This window comes from Centropristis striata, chromosome 7 (genome assembly GCF_030273125.1).
Source record: "Centropristis striata isolate RG_2023a ecotype Rhode Island chromosome 7, C.striata_1.0, whole genome shotgun sequence".
NCBI classification, from domain to species: domain Eukaryota; kingdom Metazoa; phylum Chordata; class Actinopteri; order Perciformes; family Serranidae; genus Centropristis; species Centropristis striata.
This window is the reverse complement of record NC_081523.1, coordinates 5613871-5641098: the sequence shown is the minus strand read 5'-3', so window position 1 is coordinate 5641098 and position 27228 is coordinate 5613871. Positions and strand designations below refer to the sequence as shown.

General features: G+C 37.2%; 1 protein-coding gene across 8 annotated transcripts in view; it reads right to left on the bottom strand.

The window, feature by feature from the left end:
- The window catches only part of camk2b1 (calcium/calmodulin-dependent protein kinase (CaM kinase) II beta 1), a 115032-nt gene that overhangs the window by 66813 nt on the left and 20991 nt on the right, over positions 1 to 27228 (bottom strand). For 5 of the 8 annotated variants that reach the window (XM_059336610.1, XM_059336603.1, XM_059336605.1 and 2 more), the window contains exons 3-6: positions 23414 to 23473; positions 23193 to 23247; positions 21750 to 21815; positions 2417 to 2489 (exon numbers count right to left, since the gene is read on the bottom strand). In XM_059336610.1, the coding sequence (XP_059192593.1) occupies positions 2417 to 2489; positions 21750 to 21815; positions 23193 to 23247; positions 23414 to 23473 (254 nt within the window). Of the gene's footprint in view, positions 1 to 2416; positions 2490 to 12765; positions 12839 to 21749; positions 21816 to 23192; positions 23248 to 23413; positions 23474 to 27228 lie in introns of all 8 variants that reach the window. The other 3 variants (XM_059336604.1, XM_059336611.1, XM_059336608.1) reach the window with 1 other exon arrangement.

The following is a 27228-nucleotide window of genomic DNA, read 5'->3' as shown; positions in this document are numbered from 1 at the left end:
AGGTGCAAAACATGACAGCGAGACTGGAAACAGCTTGATTCACACACAGCTCATCATGTTCGAGGAACTTCTTTGTTTGGGGAAAACTTTTCCTCCAGCGCAGCATTAAGTCAGATTTACACTCTTACAGATTTAAGCACAACTTCAGCTGGTTGTTTGTTAGTTCACTGTCAGCAGTCACATTAAATGAGGCTAATACTTGCTGTGCAAAATGCATTTCAAGCTCAGCAGAAATCCCTCCGAGTAAAGCTTAATAACAAGGATATGACGTACTGTACTGTATGTTTGCACATGTTCAACAACACTCTATAATATTTCTTACACTGGTTACTTTTTCATTTCATTTATATGTGCAATATTCTCTGTGCATCTTCAACTGTTCACTCGGTTCCTTTTGTTTAAAGTGTTAATACTTTTTATATTTCTACATGTCTAAATTGTAAATATATTTTCTATATTTCTAGTTTATACTGCTTGTTTACTGTTTATTGTTATTTTTATTGAAGATCTTGCTGTCCACTTTGCTGCTGTAATACTTAGTTAATTTCCCCGTTGTGGGACTAATAAAGGAAAATCTCAAATTTCATCTTATTAAGATATAGATCTTAATATAGAAGATCTTAATATATATATATATATATATATATATATATATATAAGATATAATTATGTTATTATTTTATCTAATTTTATCTTATTAATTTTATCTTATTTTCTATATTTCTAGTTTATACTGCTTGTTTACTGTTTATTGTTATTTTTATTGAAGCTCCTCTCTATCTTGCTGTCCACTTTGCTGCTGTAATATTTAGTTAATTCCCCCTTTGTGGGACTAATAAAGGAAAATCTCTAATTTTATCTTATTAAGCAATCTTCAAGGAACTTGTTACCAGTTCAGAATTAGCGACTGGCTCTCAGTTTCCAGCTCTAAAATAAGACTGACGCTACCAGCCGGTCAGCCAATATAAACAAATGTCACAACATCACAGGTCCATTGATGGCAGTTTGCAGAAAATCAGCTGTGCAGACGCCCATTAACTGACAATAAAAAGGCTCAAAAACCTCACGAGGTGTCTAATAATCAATTTCTCTGGCTGGTAAGTGGTCCAGAGGTCAGATTCAGGATCCTCCTGTTCCTTCTTGGATGGATCTGTGCAATGGCGAGATCCTGTTCCAAAAAGGTTACAGAGGCTTTGGGCGGCCAGCATGACCAGCGCTGCATGATTCAAGTCTCCACAGACGGCAGAAACAGAACAACAGGAAGAGAAGGTGACAGCAGAGAGCTGGCGGCTGCTGCAGCAGGCGGAGCCAGAGGAAAAGGTCGGAGGAGGAGGCGAGTTTCTGCAGCTTCAGGGAGGCTGAATGAAGCTTTAGGGACCGTTCTCACTTTGGCCTGATTTTAAACGGCACAATCAACCACTCTCAAGTCATTTCTCCTGACTTACACTTTTTTTTCTCTCATTTTGACCTTTTTTTCCATGATTTCAACTTTTTTTGTCATTTTGACGATTTTCTCATTATTTTGACTTTTTTCATGATTTCAACTTTTTTTGTCATTTTGACTTTTTTTCTCGTGACTTCAACTTTTTTCTTTTCATTTTGACTATTTTCTTGTTATTTGACTTTTTTCTCGTTATTTTGACTTTTTTTCGTGCTTTCGACTTTTTTCTCATTTTTACCTTTTTGTCATGATTTAAATTTTTTTTCTTTCCATTTTGAGAATTTCTTGTGACTTCAACTTTTTTCTCTTTATTTTCATGATTTTCTCATTATTTTGACTTTTTTCTCGTGACTTCAACTTTTTTCTCGTTATTTTGACTTTTTTTCATCATTTCATCTTTTTTTCTCATTTTGACTTTTTTTCATATGACTTCAACTCTTTTCTCTTTATTTTGACTTTTTTCTCGTGATTTCAACTTTTTTCTTTTCATTTTGACTTTTTCATGTGACTTCAACTTTTTACTCATTATTTTGACGATTTTCTCGTTATTTTGAATTTTTTTTTCATGATTTCGACGTTTTTTTGTAATTTTGACTTTTTTCTTGTGACTTAAACTTTTTTCTCATTATTTTGACGATTTTCTTGTGATTCAAACTGAGGCCTAAATTTTGTAAACACAAAATACAGTTTCAGTTAGTTATCATTTTTTTTTAAAAACTCTCGTTTTTATTTTTATTTCAGTTAACCCAAATGTTTTTCAATTCTAGTTTTCGTTATTTCGTTAATTTTCGTTAACTATAATAACCTTGGTCACCTGTCCCAGTGTTATTAAGGGGAATAATTCAAACCCTCTCTAACTCCTGAAGCTTTTACAAGTGACATCATGTCCACAAACATCACAGACAGACAGTTTCTCATTTACTTTATCACACGAACACAAACAGTATTAAGTGTGTAGATGATCCCATCACTCACCTTCAGGTCCCGGTGCACCACGCCCATTTGATGGCAGTGAAGCACCGCCTCCAGGATCTGCTGGATGCAATGACTGCATGCAAACACCAAGGGGGGAGGAGGGGGGGCGCATGTTAGTCTGAGCAGCGCTACGATCCCGTGCACAGGCCAAAGGGGGGAGGGGGGGGGCATGATGGAGGAGTGGGGGGGGATTAAGGGATACAACAGGGGGAGGGGGGGGCTCTTCTGTTGCCACCAATCTCACTTTTTAATGGCTTTGGCTGACCCACAGCTAAACACACACCCAGGGTCATGCATACAATTTTTAGCTGTATACATAATTTAAGAGTTTTAAGAATGGCATTTATTTCCCATTGGAAGCCAAATAGACTACACTGGAAAAAAAATATTGTAGAAATTCCAGTAAAACACTGTCAAACTGCATCAGAAATAGGGCGTAAAATTAAAAATTGTACATCACCATAGTAGATACTTCTAATTACCGTAAAATCAAAGAATAATACAAAACTTTTACTCTCATAAACTGCAGAAAACACACAGTTTGGCTGTAAAAATGTAAAATTTTCATGTAAAATTAATGGAGAATTACCATGATGTCACAGTGACACAATAACCCTAAAAATAACAGGATTATTGAGGCGAAATTACAGATTTTTTGCTGATATTTACATTTAAATTTACAGTAGAAAACCCACTCTCTTGATTTACAATTAGATACACATAAAGATTATATTTAATGTGATCAAAATAAGTAGATTCTATCTCAAACATTTTTATATTAAAGTTACTTAAAACAACTGCCTCAAAATCAAGGACGCATTTATATTTAATACATTTTATCAAATATATTAAGTAAAATTAAATGACTACAGAATAATTTATTACAGTGTACACTGTTGTAGTTTATGTTGGGGTTTTTTCGGTTCGAAAAGAAAATTAATAAAATGAAAAAATGAAAAATAATCCTCTTTTGTGAGGTATCTTTAGGGTGCTCCTGAAAGGACACAGCTGTGGGCGCTCTGCAACAGAAGAGTCCTTCAAGTCAACCTCTATCAGAACTAATCACTGGATGTTTATTCCTTCCTCTCAGCTACTCTACTCTTCCTAGATGAGGATATCCACAACCTGGTCTCACAGGAATCTGTGAAATAGCCGCGGATTTGCTTAACTCAAAATCCGTGGAATAGCCACGGAATCACTCAAATTTCCGCGAAATTTACACGGATTTGGCTACAATGCAAGTTAATGACAGTCATATCCCGTGGCTATTCCAACATACAAAGTGATTATGTACATTCACTGAGTGAATATTTAGAGAATAAAACATATATTTCTCGCTAGAAATGTGATCAAAATCCATTTTATGCAGAAACTAAGTCAAAATATCGATTTTTTTTACTAAAAATGAGAGAACTGTCCGCCATGTTTTTTGTTCTGACCGCCGGGACCTTGAAAGTCACGTGACTTGGAACAAACCAATAGGAAAAAATATCCATGGAATAGCCACGGTATACACTGTAATAAATGATTCTGTAGTCATTTCATTTTACTTAATATATTTGATCAAATGTATTAAATATAAATGCGTCCTTGATTTTGAGGCAGTTGTTTAAGTAACTTTAATATAAAAATGTTTGAAATAGCATCTACATAACATTACTTATTTTGATCACATTAAATATAATCTTTATGTGTATGTAATTCTAAATCAAGTGAATTTTGAATGAATCCAACACAATAGAATTAGTCCGTTTTTAATTGACAGGCACTTCCTGTTAAGTTGTTATTAACTCAACTTGTAACTTAATTACATTTAATTAATAATATTGCGGGCAATCTGTTGCCTCAATTTTATTGAGTAGCTATTGTTTATCTTTTTTTACAGTGTATGACTGTCATTAACTTGCATTGTAGCGAAATCTGTGTCAGTTTCACGGGAATTTGAGTGTAGTTCAGTTAATGGCAGTCATAAAACAACATACAAAGTGATTATGTACATTCACTGAGTGAAGATTTAGAAAATAAAACATATATTTCTCGCTAGAAATGTGATCAAAATCCATTTTTATGCAGAAAAGTCAAAATATTGATTTTTTCACTAAAAATTAGAGAACTGTCCGCCATGTTTTTTGTTCGGACCTTAAAAGTAACATGACTTGGAACAAACCAATAGGAAAAAATATCCATGGAATAGCCACGGGATATGACTGTCATTAACTTGCATTGTAGCGAAATCCGTGTCAGTTTCACGGAAATTTGAGTGATTTCGTGGCTATTCCACGGATTCCTGTGAGACCAGGTTCAAATCCACGGACAAACTCATCTAAGAATGACATTTGTAGACTTGGCTGCAGCTGGATGGTGTCGTGGTCAGCAGGCCTCGGGTGATGAAAGAGGGTGTGAGAACGTGGCTGGCCATGGGGAGGAGGAGGGAGGAGGAGGCGTTGATGAAGGAGGTGAGGGAAGGAGTGAGTCATTGTGCAATTAATAACATTTAAAAAGACGTGTCTGGGATCGACGCCACGTCTGCTGACAAGAGGCGTCACTCTGATGTCAGTCAGCTACCGCACACTAAAAATAAAACGTCAGAAACGGTGCACGGAGGCTCCGAGGGATGATTTTAGTCTACGCAGACACCATGTGTGTTAGAGCCATTTTGTACAGTACAGGCCAAAAGTTTGGACACACCTTCTCATTCAATGTGTTTCCTTTATTTTCATGACTATTTACATTGTAGATTAATCAAAACTATTAATGAACACATGTGGAATTATGTACTTAACAAAAAAGTGTGAAATAACTGAAAACATGTCTTATATTCTAGTAAGCAAAGGGTGGCTACTTTGAGGAATCTAATATACAAGACATGTTTTCAGTTATTTCACACTTTTTTGTTAAGTACATAATTCCATATGTGTAAAATGGCATGGAAAAGTTGTACCAGGCATTAAAATGAACAAGAAAATTAAGGAAAAGAGTGGTCTAATAATTGTAAAAAGCTTGACCGTGCATGTGTTCTTCCTGTGCACTGACAAAACCCGACTTTATCAAAATGCAGAGTTTGACGTTTGTGTGGCTTAAAACTTGCATGTGTGTTAAGTTTAACATCTTTGTAGTGTCGTTACCATATTTGTAAAGAAATATAATATTCACAGTTTCAGTTATTTATGGCTGATTTGGGACAGTCCCTTTAGGAGTCAAAGAGAAAGAACTCTTTGCAACATGTTCACTCATAGAATATAAAATGATATGAAGAGGCAGATTTATTTCCCATTGGAAACCAAATAGACTTCACTGTAAAAAAAAAAATGTTTGTAGAAATTCCAGTTAAACACTGTCAAATTGCATCAGAAATAGGGCGTAAAATAAAAAAACTAAAAAAATTGGATCCAGATTAAGGTTTTATTAATCGTTTTTAGGTGCTTAAATGGTCTGGCACCGTCTAATTTATCAGAGCTTTTTTTTTTTTTAGAGTCTGTTGAGCACTTTAAAAGATTATTAAAAAACCTATTTATTCTCCTTGGTGTTCAGTACCAGCAAGGCAATAATCCTTGGCTTTTTACTTTTTATTCTTTTATTTCCTTTTTTTTAACTCTAACTCAGTTTTTGATTGAGATTTTATTACTATTTTATTGTTTTATTGCTTTTAGTATTTCATTGTTTTCATTGTTTTTATGTATTACTATATTTGTGTATGATTTGTATTGTATTTTAATAACTGTACAGAACTTTGGTCAACTGAGGTTGTTTTTAAATGTGCTCATTAAATAAACTTTGACTTGACTCATGATCACTTGTGCTTTAAAAAAACTAACCAGGAGTCCCTGAATAGTCGTGCATAAAGAAACTTGACTGTCCTACAATCATAACAGACATGTGAACTAACCGCTTCTGCAATGGACTCATTATTACTCCATATTTGGTGTTATTTTTGGCAATTAAAAAGAAAAAAAAAAGGTGTTTTGGGCCTGGAAGGGGTTCATTTTTATATATAATTACAGGTGAAACACTGGCGTCTGCTCTACTGTGAGAAAACTATGTTAATTGTGACCATTATCAAAGTTTTTTTCTTAAGATTTCTAGTCAATCATTGAACTAGCAGCCCAATAATTAGGCTCAGACACCGACTGTGTTAATGTAAGAAACCTACAGGACCTCAAAGGCTGACTTACAGTAATAGTTGGCAATAAACGAGGACGAGTCTGGACAAAATATCATCACATGAGAGACACGAGAGAGAGAGAGAGAGAGAGAGAGAGAGAGAGAGAGAGAGAGGGAGGGAGTAGGATGGACTGGCACGGCTGTAAAGTTCAGGGCTATAAATTAGAATCCTGTGTCTCGTTTCTAAAGGTCTCCCAATGAATAAATACTAGGCGGGTCACTTGTGCAGCTCCAGACGCTACGAGCTGTGTGCAAGTGATCACGAAGAGCCAAGACGAGCGTGTGTGTGTGTGTGTGTGTGTGTGTGTGGTAATGTGCGTTCGAGGCTACGACAACTTCCATCCAGGAAGTGTGTGTTCTCTTGCACCCTCAATCACACTTAAATATGTGCATGTGTGCAGGTATTAGGGTTGTTAAAAGTATCGATACTCAAAAAAGTATCGATACTAAAACGTTGTATCCGGATACGATACTCATTTTCAAAAGTATCGATGAAAAGTGTTATTTTCTCTCTTGAAGTCCCAGAATGAAGCAGAGAAAAGTCGACTTATCAAGCTTTCCCATTATTGTGCACAGCATACAAAATATTGTTCTAATTGTTATTGTTTATTGTATTTATTTATTTATTGCACTACCTCAGACCTGAAGCTTGTTATCATAGTTGCAGTTTCTTTTTGCACAACTGTTTTTTATTATAAATATTTAACCTGTGGTTCTGTTCATTTTTACATGTTGCATTTTTCTTGTTAATCGAGTTAAAACATTTTTAGTTTAAGATGGAGAGAGTTGTGAATGTAATTAGGGTTGTCAAAAGTATCGATACTCAAAAAAGTATCGATGCTAAAACGTATCCGGATACGATACTCATTTTCAAAAGAATAGATAGTTTATTGTTATGTGTGTAAAGCATAGCAAAGGAAGGAACACTTAAGTTATTTTTATTTTTTTTATCAAGCTTGCCTAATATTGTGCACAGCATACAAAATATTGTTCTAATTGTTATTGTTTATTGTATTTATTTATTTTTTGCACTACCTCAGACCTGAAGCTTGTTATCATAGTTGCAGTTTCTTTTCTTCTTTCTTTTCTTGTTAATAAAAATATTTCTGTTAAATTTTGGGGTCTTTGTTTTTATCCTTGTGGTATCGAAAAATGGTATCGAGTATCGAATATTTTCCTGAGTATCGGTATCGAGTTGAAAATTTTAGTATCGTGACAACCCTAGTAGGTATGCATGCAGTTCAGTGTGTGTGTGTGTGTGTGTGCATCCTCCCCCCACTTTGTCAGCTGTTGAGCTCTGTAACCTGCAGGGTGAGAATCCTCTTCATGCGTGTGTGTGTGCGTGTGTGTGTGTGTGTGTGTGTGTGTGTGTGTGTGTGTGTGTGTGTGTGTCTCATGTTTAGCTGTTTGCTGTGGATATCACACTCAATATCTGCTGTTTTTTTAAGGATCCATTCTGCAGGATTCCTGTTCACCTCATTTGTTTTAACTGCACTGTTACGCTGTAGGAGCAGTGTTTCTGTGTCTGTATGTAATCTGCTGTAACGTGCTTGTTTACGGTTCTGCTGCTTTGAACGATTCTTCAAAGAGGAACTGAATAATTAGGTCTACAGCAAAACCTGAAATAATGCCCCTGTTTTTCACTCTGCTTCTGGATAAATGTGACAGTAAAACTGGCGCCGAACCTGTTTTGTGAATCACATAGCTGTATTAGTAGTTCTTACAGTCTGTTTGTAGCAATTGAAACATGCTTTAAATGTGCCAGGTTTGAAAGAGCATGTTTTCTTTTAAATACAGTCATTAGACCCTTGTTTTCTTCAATTTCTTGTTCATTTTAATGCCCGGTACAACTAAAGGTACCTTTGTTTGGACAAATATAATGATAACAACAAAAATAGCTCATAAGAGTTTAATTTAAGAGCTGATATCTAGACATTTTCCATGGTTTTCTTGACAATAACCAAAATGATATCAAGAAAACCATGGAAAATGGCATGGAAAAGTTGTACCAGGCATTAAAATGAACAAGAAATTGAAGGGGGAAAAAAGGGTGGTCTAATAATTTTTTTCCATGACTGTATATCGCCAAAAATTTAGGGTAGACAGAAACTGTCTAAACAGGCATTGCAGCTGGATTTTTTTTTAAACTTTCCGACAGTCCCTGAATGGACCATGCATGCCAAACACTTCCATCTGTAAAAATATCTCAATGGAAGCATGGAATGGAAAGAATACATTTGTGATATTTCATCAAAATGACTTTATTCCCCACATCTCAGTTAAAATTTCGCAAAAAATAAAGCATTTGCGCTAACCAAAACCTGTAAAAACTATTAAATTTTGCGCTCTTTAATACAGCTGGGAAGCCAAGAATGATCCCTCTGAGAGAAACAGTCTCATGACAAATATTCTCTGAAAATCAGACAGAACTGAAAGATAGTTTTAAAAAACGTTTATATATTTCAAAATGTACAGCATGTGGAGCCCTCATATTCTTCCAAAGCTGTATAGATTTGATTATATTGCAATTTATGTTCTATGATTCATGGTATTAGAACTGTGTTATTCTGCACAAAAGACATTTTGAGTTCTCACTGCTTCTAGCCATGATTGTGCTGTTTCCACAGAGCTGCAGGACTTAAATATCGAAAAGAAAAACAAGGCCACAGTGAATGAAATGTGGAAGGAAAAGCCTTGAAACTGCTCGGCTGTTTAGAGGGTTAAATAAAAAGTGCATTGTCAGAAAATAGACAAGTGCATTGCTTTTTTTCTTTAAAAAAATATGATTATCTTACCTTAAGAATAACATCAAATGATCAACATTTTTATATCCTTAATGTGTATCTACTCTTCTTAAAACAATACATTTTTGTTTTTTACATGCATAATAAGAGGAGCAGAAAGGTGGAAAGTGTTCAGTGAGCCACCATAAATTACATGTTGTATTAGTTGCAGATACTGCGTGAGCTCTAATTACTTTTCATATATTAAAATAATAAAGGCTCGCTGGCTCGAGGTGAAGCATTAAAGGGCTGCAGAGATAATCAAAGTGGAGGTTTAATTAGGATCTCTAGTTGCTGATTAGGGCTGCAGGATTTGGAAAAAAAAAATCTCATTGTGATTATTTTCACTGATATTGCAAGTGCAATATGATATCTGGGGGAAGTATTATTACTATTATTATTTCATTATTATTCTTGTTTTCATTGGAAATAAATACAACCCTGATTCCATAAAAGGTGGGGCGTTATCTTTAATGCAAATAAAACAGAATATAATACTCTGCAAACCCGTTTTGAGACTTATATACACAAAGACAAGTACAAAAAGATTAACTTTAGTCTTTTTAAATATACACAAAGTTTTGAATTTGATGCAATTTTTTTACACTTCCTAACTTGTATTGGAACCGGGGCTATATTAAAAGGATCATGTTATGATTCTATTTTTCTCCTTTTTTTGCAAGGATCTGTTCTAAACTGAAATTTGTTGGCCAGGACATCTCTGCAGCTCCACAATACTTTATTGAAATTGGTATTTCAACATGTATTTTGTGCCTTCTTGTGAGGAATATTGCACTGGAACAAAAGCATAAAAGTGCATCAATGTATAGTCCCTTTTCTTCGACTCATTGATTATATAATGTCAACAATATACTACACTGAATTTTGTGGAATTGCATTTGTGTGTAAACTGAGCATGCACAAGAGGTTTTAACTTCTTATATCTCTGGCAGCTTTAGGATATTTAGAGGTACGAGGGCATTTACTTTAAAGCAACAGTGGTGAATTTATTGAGAGTAGTATAAGAATTCAGATCTCTTACTTAAGTAAAAGAACTAATAGCACTCTGCAGAATTACTCCACTACAAGTAAAAGTCCTGCATTTAAAACTTATTTAAGTAAAAGTAGAAAAGTATCAGCATCAAAATGTACTTAAAGTATCAAAAGTGAAAGTACTCATTATGCAGAATGGACCCACTCAGATTGTTTTATATATTACTGCATTATTATTATTATTATTATTATTATTGATGCATTTATGTAAGCAGCAATTTAATTATCTCTCTCATTAAAACTACTCAATATACTGTTACGAGGTTTAATTAAAAATAAATGCCTCATCACTTTAAATTGATCATGTTTTTTATGTTAAATTTCGACCTGAAAAGTAACTAAAGCTGTCAACTAAACATAGTGGAGTAGAAGTTAGATTAAATGGAAATACTCAAACACACAGAAAATTGTACTAAAGTACAGTAGTTGTTTAGTTGTTTAGTTTTTTTAGTTCAGCTTTTTTTTTTTTCGACATGTGCGAGTAACACAACAAAGTAAACTGAAAAACAAACAAATCCAATGAGAATAATCAAAACATCAATAGCAATAGTCAAAAAAAAGCTATAATGTGATCGCAACATGTCCGAAAAGGAGTAGGATGAAGCATCTGCTTATGCTTGTTGCAGTAAATGAAGTTAGTTACATCTACAGCTGGATGACAGCCTCCAGTGAAACGCTGCTCTGTCTGACTAATTTAAGGTTTTATTAATGAGGACTGAAGAAAAAAACATTCTTTAAACGCAGCATGGTTCTTTTGTTGTGTTTCTCTTTCAGCTCAAGATCTTGAAACACTATAAAGACGATCAATACGACAAAGAAGAAGAAAAGGGAAGAAAAAAACTCTTATAATGGTTACAATCAACATAGTTTTCTCACAGTAGAGCAGACACCAGTGTTTCATCTGTAATTATATATAAAAAATGAACCCCTTCCAGGCCAAAAACACCTTTTTTTTTTCTTTTTAATTGCCAAAAATAACACCAAATATGGAGTAATAATGAGTCCATTACAGAGGCGGTTAGTTCACACGTCTGTTATGATTGTAGGACAGTTGAGTTTCTTTATGCACGACTATTCAGGAGTCAAGTCAAAGTTTATTCATTGAGAATATCTAAAAACAATCTCAGTTGACCAAAGTTATGTGCAGCATCCTGTCTGACTAATTTAAGGTTTTATTAATGAGGACTGAAGATAAAAACATTCTTTAAACGCAGCGTGGCTCTTTTGTTGTGTTTCTCTTTCAGCCGAAGACGATCAATACAATAAAGAAGAAGAAGAGGGAAGGGAAGAAAAAAACTCTGATAATGGTTACAATTAACCCTTTATCAGGCGAAGAACTGTATTTGGTAACTTCAGCGGATATCCAAAATAAAAATATTTCGATTCGCAGATTTAAGAGATTTAAAGTGGCAAATCTGCGTGGAAAAAAGTCACAGGTTTATGAGAAAGAAGTGGGAAAAAAGCAACTTTTTTCTCGCAGATTCACCACTTTAAATTTCATAAATCTGCGACTTTTTTCGCACAAATTTGCCACTTTAAATCTCTTAAATCTGCAACTTTTTTTCTTGTAGATTTGACACTTTAAATCTCGTAAACCTGCAACTTTTTTCGCGCAGATTTGCCACTTTAAATCTCTTAAATCCTGTGTCAAAGTCAAAGTTTATTAATTGAGAATATCTAAAAACAATCTCAGTTGACCAAAGTTCTGTGCAGCATCCTGTCTGACTAATTTAAGGTTTTATTAATGAGGACTGAAGATAAAAACATTCTTTAAACGCAGCGTGGTTCTTTTGTTGTGTTTCTCTTTCAGCTCAAGATCTTGAAACACTATAAAGACGATCGATACAATAAAGAAGAAGAAAAGGGAAGGGAAGGGAAAAAATCAATAAAGATCACAATAAATGTAACTGTGGCTTCTTTTGAGCGGCCTGGTGGGAGAAATTGATGGTCGTACGGGTCTGTGTAAACACTGGATATTTATCACACCTGGGGAAGGCTGTGTGTGTGTGTGTGCAGGGCTCATTTATTGATTGATCTGGTTTTCAGTCAGTGCAACAGGAGTTTTATTGTGTTTGTAAAATGACTGTGAGGAGAACGGGGGAGGGGAGGGGAGGGGGAGGTTTGAGGCAGGCCACGCTCCTCCAATTAAATAATACAGTTCCATATAGTAAAAAAGCAAAAAGGAAACATGAGAGCATACCGAGAGACAAGTCGGACAGGCGGACATTAGACCAGCGACGGACGACACAAACAGACGAGACGGAGGAGGGAGGGAGGAAGGAAGGAAGGAAGGAAGGAGGAAGGAGGAAGGAAAGGAAGCAGGGATGCAGATGCTCCTCTACACATACTAACCTTCAGGTCCCTGTGCACTATGTCATGTTGGTGAATGTGATGGACACTTTCTAGAATCTGATGGATACAGTGACTGTGAAGACAAAACAGAGAGAGGAGGGACGGTGGAGGAGGAGGAGGGAGGAGGAGGGGGTGAAGGTGGAGAAAGGGAAGGAGGGAGGAGAGGTGAAGGAGGAGACAGAGGATGAAGAGAGTGACAGGCAGGGACGATGCAAGATGAATGAGACGAAATTGAAGATGAGAAAATGGCAGGTTAGATTAGAAAAGGGGAAGAGTGACACAGATGTCAGGAGGAATGAGGAGAGAGAGAGAAGAGGAGGAGGAGGAGGAGGAGGAGGAGGAGGAGGAGGAGGAGGAGGAGTGATGTGGATAAAGATGTTGGAAGGGGAGGGGTTGGTGGAGGAGACAAAAAACGTTTCGTTTTGCTTTTTTAAACATGACGAGAGACACAAGAGCAGCCAGGGCAGAACAAGCTGCCAGACAAAAATCACACCAACACAGACAGAAGAGAGGAGAGGAAACAAGGAGAGAGAGGAGAGGAGAGGAGGTCCTCCTCTCTCTAGGAGGAGGAGCAGGAGGAATAGGAGGACTTACAAGTCAAACAGGAGGTGGAGAAGTAAGAAAAGGGGAAGAAATTGAAAAGAATAGGAGAGGAGGAGGAAGAAGAAAAGGGGCAGAAGATGAGCGTGAAAGCTGAGAGAGGAGAGGAAACAAGGAGAGGAGAGGAAACAAGGAGAGGAAAGAAGGAGAGGAGAGGGTGATGATGACAGCTTGTGAAAGAGAAGACAGGACGCTTCTGTATAGGATGAAATCTGAATCATAGAAGACTGGTGGGCTGATGCCGAGCTATTTTTCCATCACTAAAAGGAAATCACATTATTGTGAGAGATACATGCACCTATCTCGCTCTGTTGTCAGTGTGTGTACATTTACGTGCGTGTGTGTGTGTGTGTGTGTGTGTGTGTGTGTGTGTGTGTGTGTGTGTGTGTAGGCTTGGAGCGTAATGTGCACAATATGTGACTAATAGCAGGCAGCCTGCAGGATCCACACCCACGCAGTTGTCTCGTTAGTGGGCGGACTGAGAGAGAGAATGAGAGAGATAATATGTGCTCGTGAACACACACACACACACACACACACACACACACACACACACACACACACACACACACCCCTTTAGACACAAGTCAAAAGAAAACATGACATGGACACGCTCAGCTTGTGTTGGACACTCCTTAACATAGTTCAAACCTAAACTTATCTTATTTCTGCTAACAATAATTATCTCGATATACAGATTTAACAGATTTTCAATAAATGTTTCAGATGCAACTTAACCCTCTGAACCCCAAAAGTGTGTTTTCTTTAAAAGACCGCAAAAAATACACCATTCATCATAGAAAGAAACTGTAAAAACAGGCTTCATCATCAGAATATGAACTTTCCTACAGTCCTTGAAGGCATCATTGCTTACGAAAGTTTCCGTTAGAAAACTTAACCAAAACAAAGCTGAAAGTTGGGATATTTCTGTTGTAAATTTCAAGATTCTGCACACAATTGACGATCGGATGACTTGAAATAAAAAAAAGAAAGGCAACAATCTTTAAGTAGATGGTAAACAGTGCAGAGAAGCATCTTTTTCACTGTGTTTTGGTGACGCAGTTATCAGTTTTCTTCCTAAATGGCTGCATTGTCCACTCCTCATGTTATGTTTTATTCCTCCAGTAAGCTCAACGGGCTAAGATCCACAGAGATTAAAACACTCTCCTGCAACATTCAGGTCTTGTCCTGCTGTTTGAGCCGACTTTTGCTCTTTAATATGAAGTGAAAGTGATTGGAAACGTTACAGTATGCATGCACCGATGGATACGTGGCTTCACCTGACAGTAGCCCATCGTGTACGGCATTTAGTAACATGAGCCTCTTATGTCTCGCTGTCCAAAACCATTATGCCATGCCCAGAAACTCGTCTGTTTATGAACTCCTGGTGGGTGCAAAGAGGCAAAAAACAAAAAAAAAGGAGTGCAAAGCGAGTCACACGTGCCAAAAAATGTGACTTGCTCAGCACTTTGAGCTACAATGCCCCACTGTTCTCTGCAGGAAAGTAAAGTGATACTGGAAGGAAAATCAAACACAGAGTCTGTCTGCATGTCAGGAGAGGGCACCTTCTCTCCCTCTTCGATTCCTTTCAATACTAAAATAAACACTGCATTGAAACAAACCACGTCCAAGCTTGTGTGTAACATAAAAATACTTGCAGAATGGAACCAGAACGAGAGACTTTCGGTGCCGTGCAACGACAGAAATAGATGTGAGGGTGTTTGTGCAAACAAATACTTCACTATGGAAACTGAAGCATGAACTATTAATGGCAGCATTTAGCAGGTACAGATGCAGATATTTTTGCCAGGGTTTGGTGGACAAACCTTTGTTTTCTTTAAGAGATCGCCAAAAATACACTTTTTATCATGAAAAGAAGCTGTGAAAACAGGCATTTTTGTCAGAAATTTAACTTTCAGACAGACATATTGAATGGATCTCAGGTTATTAAGTTCTAAAAAGTAACCAAAACAAAGCTTAACATTGTGATTTGTCTGTCAAAATCACTTTATTTTACATGTCTCGTTTAAAACGTCACCAAAAATAAACTGTTTGTAATAACTAGATCCTGTTAAAAACATTAAATTCTGCTCCTCAGAGACACTGTGAAGCCGTGATTGATTCTGCTGAGACGAACGGTCACGTGACAAATATTCACTGAGAATCTGTTTACACAGAGCCGAGAGGAGAGGACAGGAGAGGTTATAAAAATGCAAATAATTTAATATGTTTAATATGTGGAGAGCCTTTTTTTTCTCTCCAATATCCATGACACTTGTGGTCACTTGGAAAAGTGTTGTATATATAAATTAAATTTTATTCCAATTTAAAAAGTAATAATTTATCTGAGAAAAACAACTTTTTTATTCATTTATTTTACATTTATCGCGTTATAACTGTGTTACACAGATCAAAGGATACTTTTTAGTTGTTCACACTTCTAGACATGATTGTGCTGATTCCATAGAGGTGCAGGAATGAAATGGCTTGCTGGGATTCAAAGGGTTAACTGGCAATATAAATGATTTAATTCACCACATGACGTCAGCCACAGCAGCTGCATGGGGAGTCGACTGATTGAAGTCTGCATGGCAACGTTAGAAAACTTACTTATGGCTATTTAATTAGACTAAAATGACATAACATGAATAAACATGGTGACTTTTCTACTGTAACCTATGTTCTTGAGTTGCAAGCCTCACTGTTCCTCTTCCTCTTCTTCTTCTTTTCGGCCGTTAGAGGTTTTTATGTCACTGCCGGAGGAACCACTGTGATAACAGCCTCGCGTAGGCGTCTGGACTCCTCCAACATTCAGACACCTTCAAAAATGATTTACTACTCATGTCTGGACAAAAAAAACCTCAAATACTTCTCTGGAGACGGTCAGAGTTGAAGGCAATGGAGTTTATTTTCAAACAGGAATTTAACCTGAGTTGATCTCTAGATTATCAACTAAAAATTTAGCATTTTGCACCAGTTTTTATAACTCAAATCTTCCCTCCTACTCTCTGGTGAATCACCTAATTTATTAAAAATGATCGATATCTCATCAGTTACAAAAGGTGTCATATTATTTTAAATATGACATACTCCTACTGGAAACTGGAATTTCCCTAATATTCCCTCCAGAACAAGTGTATTAAACTCTCATTACTTATTACACACACTTTGCATGTGATAATTATGCATTTATATACTACTGATGATTAATACTCAAGCATATTTGTGATATAGTGCAATGAAAGTTTACTGTGTTAATACAACATCACCAAAAGACCTAAAATAATGAATGAATCACTTTCCAATTAAGTCTATTTATTTGTTTACAAATGAATACATTAATGTGTAAACAAATGTATGAATGCTTGTTTTTAATTGCACAATTAGTTGATAATGAAAAAAATAACATAATTCTACATAATTCACTCTTAAGTCCTGCTCATAATGGTTTCCATCCAATCAGAAAAGACTGAGGAGAAACTCTGATAGATTCTGACAAGGTGTGATGCAGCGCAGTCTGAGGTCTGTGTGTGTGTGTGTGTGTGTGTGTGTGTGTGTGTGTGTGTGTGTGCGTGTGTGTGTGAGAGAGAGAGAGACTAATTATCGTAGCTAATTAAAGTCCCAATTCTTGCTGGTCTCCTAGGGAGCAAGGGTGGGAGGGAGGCAGGAGGACTGGCCTGGATGACTGACATTCACAGTAGTGAAGGGAGGGAGAAAAAGGTGTGTGTGTGTGTGTGTGTGTTCTTGTACTTCCTACATAGTGAGGACCGGAACATGTTTTTAACCAACAGAGTGAGGACATTTTTTTCCATTTTATTTTTTTGAGATTTAAGACTTTGTTTTAAGGATTAAAGGTTATATGATGATGATAATTAACTAAAACTGTATTGTGTGGTTACAAAAACTTACTAAAATTACCAGAACACATTTTTAACCAACAGAGTGAGGACATTTTTGCAAAGTGAGGACATTTTATTTATTTATTTTTTACATTTTTTGAGATTTCAGACTTTGTTTTATGGGTTAAAGGTTACATGATAATGATAATTAACTAAAACTGTATTGTGTGGTTACAAAACTAACTAAAATTATAGTGAAAATGTCCTTCATTTTCGTCTTTGTCAACTTTTTTCATACATCATGAAGATGGATAAGACAAAGGAAATAAAGGCAAAATTTATTATGACCTCTTTTAATCTCCCACCCAACAAATACCCCATTACAAAAAACTAAAACCAATAAAAAATCAATTAAAACTAAAGCATTTAAAAAAAAAAAAAATACTAAACTAAAACTAGCAAAATCACTCTAAAAACTCATTAAAACTAACTGAATTTGAAAACAAAAATCACAACGAAATTAAAACTAAAACTAATGAAAAATCCAAAACTATCATAACCTTGCAAGGGAATTCACTGTTCCAATGAGGGCCCTCACAAAGATAGAAGTACAAGAATGTGTTGGTGTGTGTGTGTGTGTGTGTGTGTAGGTTACAAGGTGGGTGGGAGAGACAGCGATCACTAGGGGGTTTAGACAGGCAGCTATTAGTTCTGCAGCATATAGTACTGCAGGTGCATGGCAGCCTACACATGATGCACTGTCACGTGCACACACACACACACACACACACACACACACACACAATACTGCAACACTATTCTCAAAACTGAAAAATTATACGTACGTTGTACGTTTACCAAACAAAAGCAGCAACAAGCTGGATCCTTCAACGTGCATATATATATTTATGAACACTAAATAGCATCATATCTGCTTCTGGCAAATTGAATTGAAGACTGTGCACCTTACCTCCCTTTCTTATTATTATATCTTATATATTTTTCTTTACATTTACTTGCCTAAGTATGTGTATGTTTATGTTTATATTGCATATTTTTATGTATTTTATTTATTGTCGCACTGCTTTTTGGAGTCAGCTCTCAAATCTCATTGTACATGTGTATAGTAACAATAAAGGCATTCTTCTTCTTCTTCTAATAGTCCATTAAGCGTCTGTTACGCCTCTGTTAGCCTGATAAAATGACAGAAACTCTGGCATCAGGCTTGAGGAGAAATCAGCTGGCAGTTGTGTGAGATTACTAAATATGCAGTTCTGGCAAAACAACAGCACAGGAAAAAAATCCCAGATTTTTAGCAAATGGAAATCCCTCACCTTGAGCACAGTTTTTTACTAAATTAATGACCACAAACAGAAGAAGCCAGCCTTTTATCTTTCTTTTTTGTTTGTCCTTGGTTTGTGCTTTAGCCGTATAATTTTGTAACTGTGTTATATATAATCGGCCGATACTGGCCTTTTAAAGGTGTATCTGTATCATATGCTGTCTGATATGTGATATTATGAACTTTTTTACACAATATATAATGCAGAAAACATTGCATGGTGTGATTTAGAAATGATTTAGCTATTATTAATATTATACACATTTTTTAATCGTCAGCAATTGAAACTGAACAGTATTTATACTTATTGAGCTATTTTATTCTATATTTATTATTTATTTTCTCAGTTATTATTCATAGAACTGGCTGACATTGTTTGTATAATGTATAATAATCTTAAATATTATTAAATTAACTTTATTTTTGAGAAATTAGCTCTCTGGATACATGTACAGAGTGGTGAAAAATCAGTGCACAATCCACATAAAAAGGTTTATTTTCATTTCAGCTAAAAAAAAAAATGACTATATTGTTTATCGATTCATTTTCTCCTATAAAACAAAATCAGTATTGAGTCAACTCTTGACTGAATTTAATTTTGTGGACACAAAATGCAGTTAAACAGTTAAATCCCAATATATTGCATCACAATACTTAACACCATATCGCAATATACTTAAAATTGTAAAAGGAGTCTTTATAAACAATATAATGTGGAAACTATACTTTTTTTTTTTACTTAAAAAGTATATATCAGACACACATTATTGTTCCAAGCAGGCAGTTTGTAAATATGTCTCAATACGACCGTTTAAAATAAAGTATATTCAATTAAAAATCTGAACAAAGCCACAAAAACTGATTTTTCAGTGCAGGAAACTGAAAATAAAAGTCAGTTTACCACCAAATTCCACACAGTGGATATTTAAAACTTACAAAAACTGGTTAAAAAGCCAGTTATCTGGATAAACACTCTGCTCAAAGTTCAAAAAGCTTTTTACTGTGCAGTGCTGGCACGCATCAGACTATTCAGTTTCACTTTTACCGCTGCTGAATGGACGAACACCCACACCACAACTGACATTTTCAAGTATCTCTCTCACTCTTCTCTCAGTCTATTGTCTGTCCACCCCCCCACTACTCCGTTTCCTTTTCCGCCACGGGTGAACTGTGTGTCGATGAGTCAGCACGAGTGGTGGGAGTGAGATATAAAACAGCAACATGGTTGGTGGTGAAAAAGAAAGTAGAGGGCTGAATGGAAATTAAGACAAGAAAAGGGAGAAAGTGAGCAACAGGCGAGCTGGGAGATTTGTTTTTATCTCTAAATGTGAAGAAAGCACACTAAAGGTTTGACCAGGAAGAGTTTGTTATAAGCAGCATGTTAACCCTTTATCGGATGAAGAACTATATTTGGTAACTTTAGTGGATGTCAAAATGCAACATGGTCTCACAGGAATCCGTGAAATAGCCACGGATTTGCTTAACTCAAAATTTTCGATTTCTCTACAATGCAAGTTAATGACAGTCATATCCCGTGGCTATTCCAACATACAAAGTGATTATGTACATTCACTGAGTGAATATTTAGAGAATAAAACATATATTTCTCGCTAGAAATGTGATCAAAATCCATTTTTATGCAGAAACTAAGTCAAAATATTGATTTTTTCACTAAAAATGAGAGAACTGTCCGCCATGTTTTTTGTTCTGACCACCGGGACCTAAAAAAAGTCACGTGACTTGGAACAAACCAATAGGAAAAAATATCCATGGAATAGCCACGGGTTAAGCGAATCCGTGGCTATTTCACGGATTCCTGTGAGACCAGGTTCCAAAATGAGGTCCCCATATCTCTCTGTTTGGTCGTAGAACCACATGGATTTCTTCCAGCTAATCAGCAAAGATCAGGCTACCAATCAGTATGATAGTAATATAATAATATTAACTTTATTGACCTGGACCTCCAATGTAAAAATGAAAAATTTAGAAAAAAAATCTGCAAGAAACAGTCGTACAAACAGAGTTATTCTTCAGTGACTTGTACCAGGAGAACTTGACTATGACGGCATATTAGGGCCAAGTATGAATAAAAATACGAACCAGGGGGGAGGTAATATTTCGAGAAAAAAGTTGCAAATTTACTAGATTAAAGTGGCAAATCTACAAGAAAAAGAGTTGCAGATTTAAGAGAATTAAAGTGGCAAATCTGCGCGAAAAAAGTCGCAGATTTACGAGAAAAAAGTGGAAAAAAACAACTTTTTTCTCACAGATTCACCACTTTAAATCTCATAAATCTGCACATTTTTTTCTTGTAGATTTGCCACTTTAATCTTGTAAACTTTTTTTCTCAAAATATGACCCCCCTCCCCTGGGTCTGTATGTTTTTTTTTACACATTCTGGCTGTATGTTATCATAAATCAGAAATAGTGTAGTTGTGACATCTCACCCTCATGGAATAATGTCTTGTTTAATGAAGTTTCTGAATATAGGCTGTGTGCATTTCTCCGCGTTTGAATATGTTGATACTTTCACAGTATTTATATAACACCTAGAGCTGCTTTATGGTCAAAAAAAGACATGATGAAACTGTCACTTTCTACAATATACCCTGTTTTGGGCACTGTTTAGTCCAAAATAGACAGTTTTCAGATTTAAAAACCTGAAATGCAGTTTTTTTTTTGTTGTTTTTTTGTTGACTCATATTGGTCAAACCTTGGATTGGATGTAAAGGTCTCTCCTGTCTGGGTGTGAGACGTGAGGTGCTGTGGCTTTGATGTGAAGGGAAAAAAACGCAAAGGACAGAGGAGGAATAAGTGAAAAATAGGAAAAGAAAGAAGGAAAGAATAGCAGTGATATGGTAATGAAAACAGGAGGTCAAGTTAGAAGAGAAAGAGAAAAAGGTAAAAGGAGAAAATGGTAAGGAGTGAAGAGAAATATAGGGAAAACAAAAGTAAAAACCAAAAAAAATAAGTAAAGAAGAAGAAAAACATGCAGAGAGGGATGTGAGGAGCAGAGAAAGGAGTAAAGAGGAGAAGAGGAGCGAAGAGTTGAGAAGAGAGTGAAGCAGAGTCACAAGAGTAAAAAAAGGAGAAACACAGAAATAACAGACAAGAGAAGACAACGTCTAACACACACACACACATACACATACAGACACACACAGACACACACACAGATACACACAAGTGAAGGCAGCTCCTACCTGGCGTCGGCCTCGCTGTAGTACTCTCTGGCTACGATGTCCTCAAACAGCTCACCTCCGGTCACCCTGCACACACACACACACACACACACACACACACACATATTAAAATATTGTGATGCTTGGTTTGGGAGGAGGTGATTGGAGGTGAAGGGGGGGTGAAGCAGGGATTCCCACATACATCCCCCCCACACCCCCATACTGTTACTATGGCAACTAGAGGGAATTGCCAAGAGATGGATGTGGAGGGCGTGGGAGGAGGAGCAGGAGCAGGAGGAAGAGGAGGAGGAGGTGGTGGATATAGGAGAGAGAGAGTTATGTAATTGCATATGAGGGCAAGAGTGGGGGATTCAGGATTATGGAGAAGGAGGAAAGGGTACAGAAGATGAGAAGGAGAGAAGGAGGAGGAGGAGGAGGAGGAGGAGGAGGACTTACAAGTCAAACATGAGGTGGAGGAAGGAGGAAAAGGGGAAGAAGGTGAGCGTGAAGGCTTGGAGGAGAGGAAAGGAGGAGTGGAGAGGAGGTCATCCTGTCTCTAGGAGGAGGAGGAGGACTTACAAGACAAACAGGAGGAGGAGGAGGAGAAAAAAGGGCAGAAGATGAGCGTGAAAGTTTAGAGGAGAGGAGAGGAGAGGAGAGGAGAGGAGAGGAGAGGAGAGGAGAGGAGAGGAGAGGAGAGGAGAGGAGAGGAGAGGAGAGGAGGACCCACAAGTCAAACACGAGGTGGAGAAGGAGGAGAAGGGGCAGAAGGTTAGGAGGAGGATAAGAATGAGGAGGAGGAAGAGGAGGAGTTACAAGTCAAACATGAGGTAAAGGAGGAAGAAAAGGGCAGAAGATGAGCCTGAGAGTTTGGAGGAGAGGAAAGGAGAAGTGGAGAGGAGGTCCTTCTGTCTCTAGGAGGAGGAGGAGGACTTACAAGACAAAAAGGAGGAGGAGGAGGAGGAGGAGGAGGAGGAGGACATACAAGACAAACAGGATGAGGAGGAAGGAGGAAAAGAAAAGAAGATAAGCGTGAAAGTTTAGAGGAGAGGAGAGGAGGACTTACAAGTCAAACAGGAGGTGAAGGAGGAAGAAAAGGAGCAGAAGATGAGCGTGAACTTTAGGAGAGGAAAGGAGGAGTGGAGTGGAGGTCCTCCACTTTTTCGAAGGAGGAGGAGGACCGACAAGTCAAAAAGGAGGTGGAGGAAGGAGGAAAGGGGCAGAGGATGAGTGTGAAACTTTGGAGGAGAGGAAAGAAGGAGTGGAGAGGAGGTCCTCCAGTCTCTCAGAGGAGGAGGAGAAGAAATAGCGGCAGAAATTGAAATGGAGAAGAAGAGGAGGATGAGGGTGGGGAGTTACAAGTCAAAAAGGAGGTGGAGGAGGAAGAAAAGAGGCAGAAGAAGAGTGTGAAATCTAGGAAGAGAGGAGAGGAGGAGCAGGAGGAGGAGCAGGAGGAGGACTTACAAGTCAAAGAGGAGGTAGTGGAAGCCCTCCTCTGATATACTGTCATGAAGACGAACTGGAAGAGAAAATCAAAGATGAAATGTCTGATTCTCTGCATATTTATTCAGATTTTTAGGTTAAAACTTGTGTAATAATACACTTTTTTTTTACATTATTTGAAGTTTGAGGTGATGGTCGGTTTCTTTATGATTCAGTCAAACAGAAAAACTAATAATTCTTACCGATGTTGGGGTGTTTCAACAGGCGACAGATGCGAGCCTCTCTCTCCAGCTTCTGGTGATCTGGAGGGACAGCAGAGAGATAATGAGCGAGTTATTCTTAAAGTCTGACTGCAAATACACGTTCTCATTATGACCTGATGTCACCGTGGCAGCAGCTCGGGGACAAACCAGGTTAAAAATGTTAAAATGTCAAAACACTGTGGCGAGATAGATATATATATCAGTTTGACCGTCAAAAATATTCCTTTAACCTGAGAAAGAAACTGTAAAAACAGGCTTTATTGTCAGAAGTTGAACTTTTGAATGTTTCCTTTGGAAAATGTAACCAAAACGAAGCTTAAAATAGTGAAATGTCTGTCAAAATCACTTTATTCTACTCAAAAGATGTCCAGCTTGGTTGCTATGGTTGTTTAATTGCTGTTGTTTTGGTCTTTTAAAACTTGTATGTAAATTTTTTATTTTATTTTATTTTATTTTATTTTATTCTTTTTAACAGAAATTATCGTCAGAGTTTGAACTTTCCGATGGTCCTTGAACGGATCATCTGTTACGAAAGGGTCACAAAAGTGAGAAAAACTTGTGTTAAATGTTGATATTTATGTCAGAATCTCTTTATTCTACATGTGTCATTTAAAATAAAGTGTTTGCACTAAAAAATAAAAAAATAAAAAGATATATATATATATGTTTTTCATAATTGTGCATATATCGTACACCAACAGATGCCAAAATATCAAGAAAATCCAATATTTGTCTTGCTCTAATAAAAAATCTGTTTTGGTGTAAATGTAAACAACAAAAGTTTTGTTTGTTGTCCTTTAACCTGTTACTATTCAGAAGTCCTGCGACAATTTTAGGAGTATACTAAATATAATATAATGATATCATATAAAACTAGAAGATCTAATGAACCATAGTCAGAGGTCATGTGACCTCTGACATCATGTTATCTCAATGAAAATAGGCTCTCTGTGTCTCCTCCTTACATACATGCCTATTTTATATATATAAGGATAACATGCAGTGTAAGGCAAAAAACACAGTTCTCCTCATGTAGCACAAATGTTCCATTTCGACCAGAAGGACGCGGACGCGGAGGACGAGGATGAGGAGGACAAGGAGGACGATGAGGACGGGGACAAGGAGGACAAGGAGGAGAATGGGAACGAGGAGGACGGGGACGAGGAGGATGAGGATGAGGAGGAGGACGGGGACAAGGAGGACAAGGAGGACGAAGACGAGGATGAGGAGGAGGACAAGGAGGAGGTTGGGGACAAGGAGGACAAGGACAGGGACGAGAAGGATGAGGAGGAGGACAAGGAGGAGGATGAGGAGGAGGACGGGGACAAGGAGGACGAGGAGGAGAACGGGAACGAGGAGGACGGGGACGAAGAGGAGGATGAGGAGGACAAGGATGAAGATGAGGACGGGGACAAAGAGGACAAGGAGGGCGAAGACGAGGATGAGGAGGAGGACAAGGAGGAGGTTGGGGACAAGGAGGACAAGGACGGGGACGAGGAGGATAGGGAGGAGGACGAGGAGGAGGACGAGGAGGAGGACGGGAATGAGGAGGATGAGGAGCAGGACAAGGAGGAAGATGAGGAGGAGGACGGGAACGAGGAGTACAGGGACGAGGAGGATGAGGGGGACAAGGAGGAGGACGAGGAGGAGGACTTGTACCCAGAGAGCTACTTTCTCATACATAAAACTTTACTAAATAATATTGTTACACATTAATACACAAACAATGAAAGACAGTCAGGAAATTCTATAAATAATAACTGAGAGAATAAAGAGTAAAAAGGAAATCAAATCAAATATATTGAGTGAATCAGAACACAGGTCAACAACTATTAGAAGACAACGAGTGTATGTAGATCGTGTGTGTGTGTGTGTGTGTGTGTGTGTGTGTGTGCTTATATAACAGCTCCATGATGCATGCAGAGGTTGGACCACCTTCTATGTGCAGCCATGCAGAGCACAGCGGGAGCCTGAGACGGCATGTGTTCCCCCACAGCCGTGAACATGTTGCACAGGCTTAAAGACACACACACACACACACACACACTTCACCAACGTACAGTACAGGCAGGCAGCACACAAATAGACTCAACGCAACAACACGAGCGCACACATCCACGCTGGCACCGAGGAGTGACAGTGAAGAGTAAGCCCGGTGATTATAGTCTTAGAAGATGAGAGGAGCGAGGCGGAGAAAGGAGTGGGGGAGTGTTGAAGGGAGGAGGGGGAGGAAGGAGCAAAAAAAAAAAATGCAAGGGTGATTAATATGCACAAAGGCTGGGTGCTGTCTTACTGTTTAAAGAATAAAGAATTGCTGATTGCTGCTGCAAAATGAGCCACCCGCTATTTGATCTGTTTTTCTTCATCTATTGATTTCTTCTTCAACGTCTCATTTCGGTTACATTCACAGAGAAAGTTTATTTGTTTCTGTGCTACAAACTGCATGTAAAAAAATAGACATAACATACAGGAACATCTCAAAAAATTTGAATATCATGAAAAAGTTTTTGTCAGTCATTTCAGAAAGTGAAACTCATACATTATATAGATTCATTACACGTAGAGTGAAATATGTCAAGGCTGTTTTTCTTGTAATTTTGATGATTCTGGCTTAGAGATAATGAAAACACTAAACTCAGTGTGTCAGTATAAAAGTAGAATAGTGTGAAGAAGTTTGATTTTTTTTTTCTTGTAAATTTGTATTTTTCTCATGAATTTTTTGATTTTATCATAATTTTTTTTGTCTGAAATTTTTTATTTTTTTCTTGTAAATTTATGAGTTTTCTCACATAATTTGTGATTCTTTTCCTTGTAAATTTCTTTTTCTCATAAATTTTAGATATTTTAATCATAATTTTGTATTATTTTCTCTTAAATGTGTGATTTTTTTTCTTGTAAATTTGAATTTTTTATCGTAAACTTGAGATTTTTTTTCTCATAAATTTGCTAGTTTTTTCTTGTAATTTTGATGATTCTGACTTAGAGATAATGAAAACACTAAACTCAGTGTGTCAGTATAAAGTAGAATATTGCTGGTCAGTGTAATGTGCTGGTCCTGGGTCAGTGGTGGTTTGGGGCCATGTCCTCTGTCCATGTGCTGCTGTTGCTCCACTGTGTTTTCTGAAGTCCACAGTCAACATAGCAGCCATCTAGCAGGAGGAGGAGGAGGAGGAGGAGGAGGAGGAGGAGGAGGAGGAGGAGGAGGTCCATCTAGCAGGACATTTTAGAGTCTTCATGCTTCCACAAGCTCTTTGGAGATGCTGCTTTCATTTTCCAGCAGGACTTGGCACCTGCCCACACTGGCAAAGGTACCAAAAGCTGCTTCAGTGACCATGGTGTTACTGGGCTGGACTGGCCAGCAAACTCCCCATAGGAGTCTATGGGCTGTTGTCAAGAGGAAGGTGAGAGACACCAGATGAGCTGAAGGCTGCTATAAAAGCAACATGGTGCTGTAGGCTGATCTCCTCCATGACACCAAGTATTAATGCACTAATTCACGATTCAAAAAGTATTGATGGATTGAAATGAACAGACTTTACAGAAGCCTGACATTTGTATTTAAAATATCATTTTTTTTAATTGATCTTATGTAATATTCTAATTTTCTGAGACACTGAGTTTTATGTTTTCATTATCTCTAAGCCAGAATCATCAAAATTACAAGAAAAATAGGCTTGTAATATTTCACTCTATGTATAATTAATCTATATAATGTACGAGTTTCACTTTCTGAAATAACTGACAAAAAATATTGAACTTTTTTCACGATATTCTAATTTTTTGAGATGTACCTC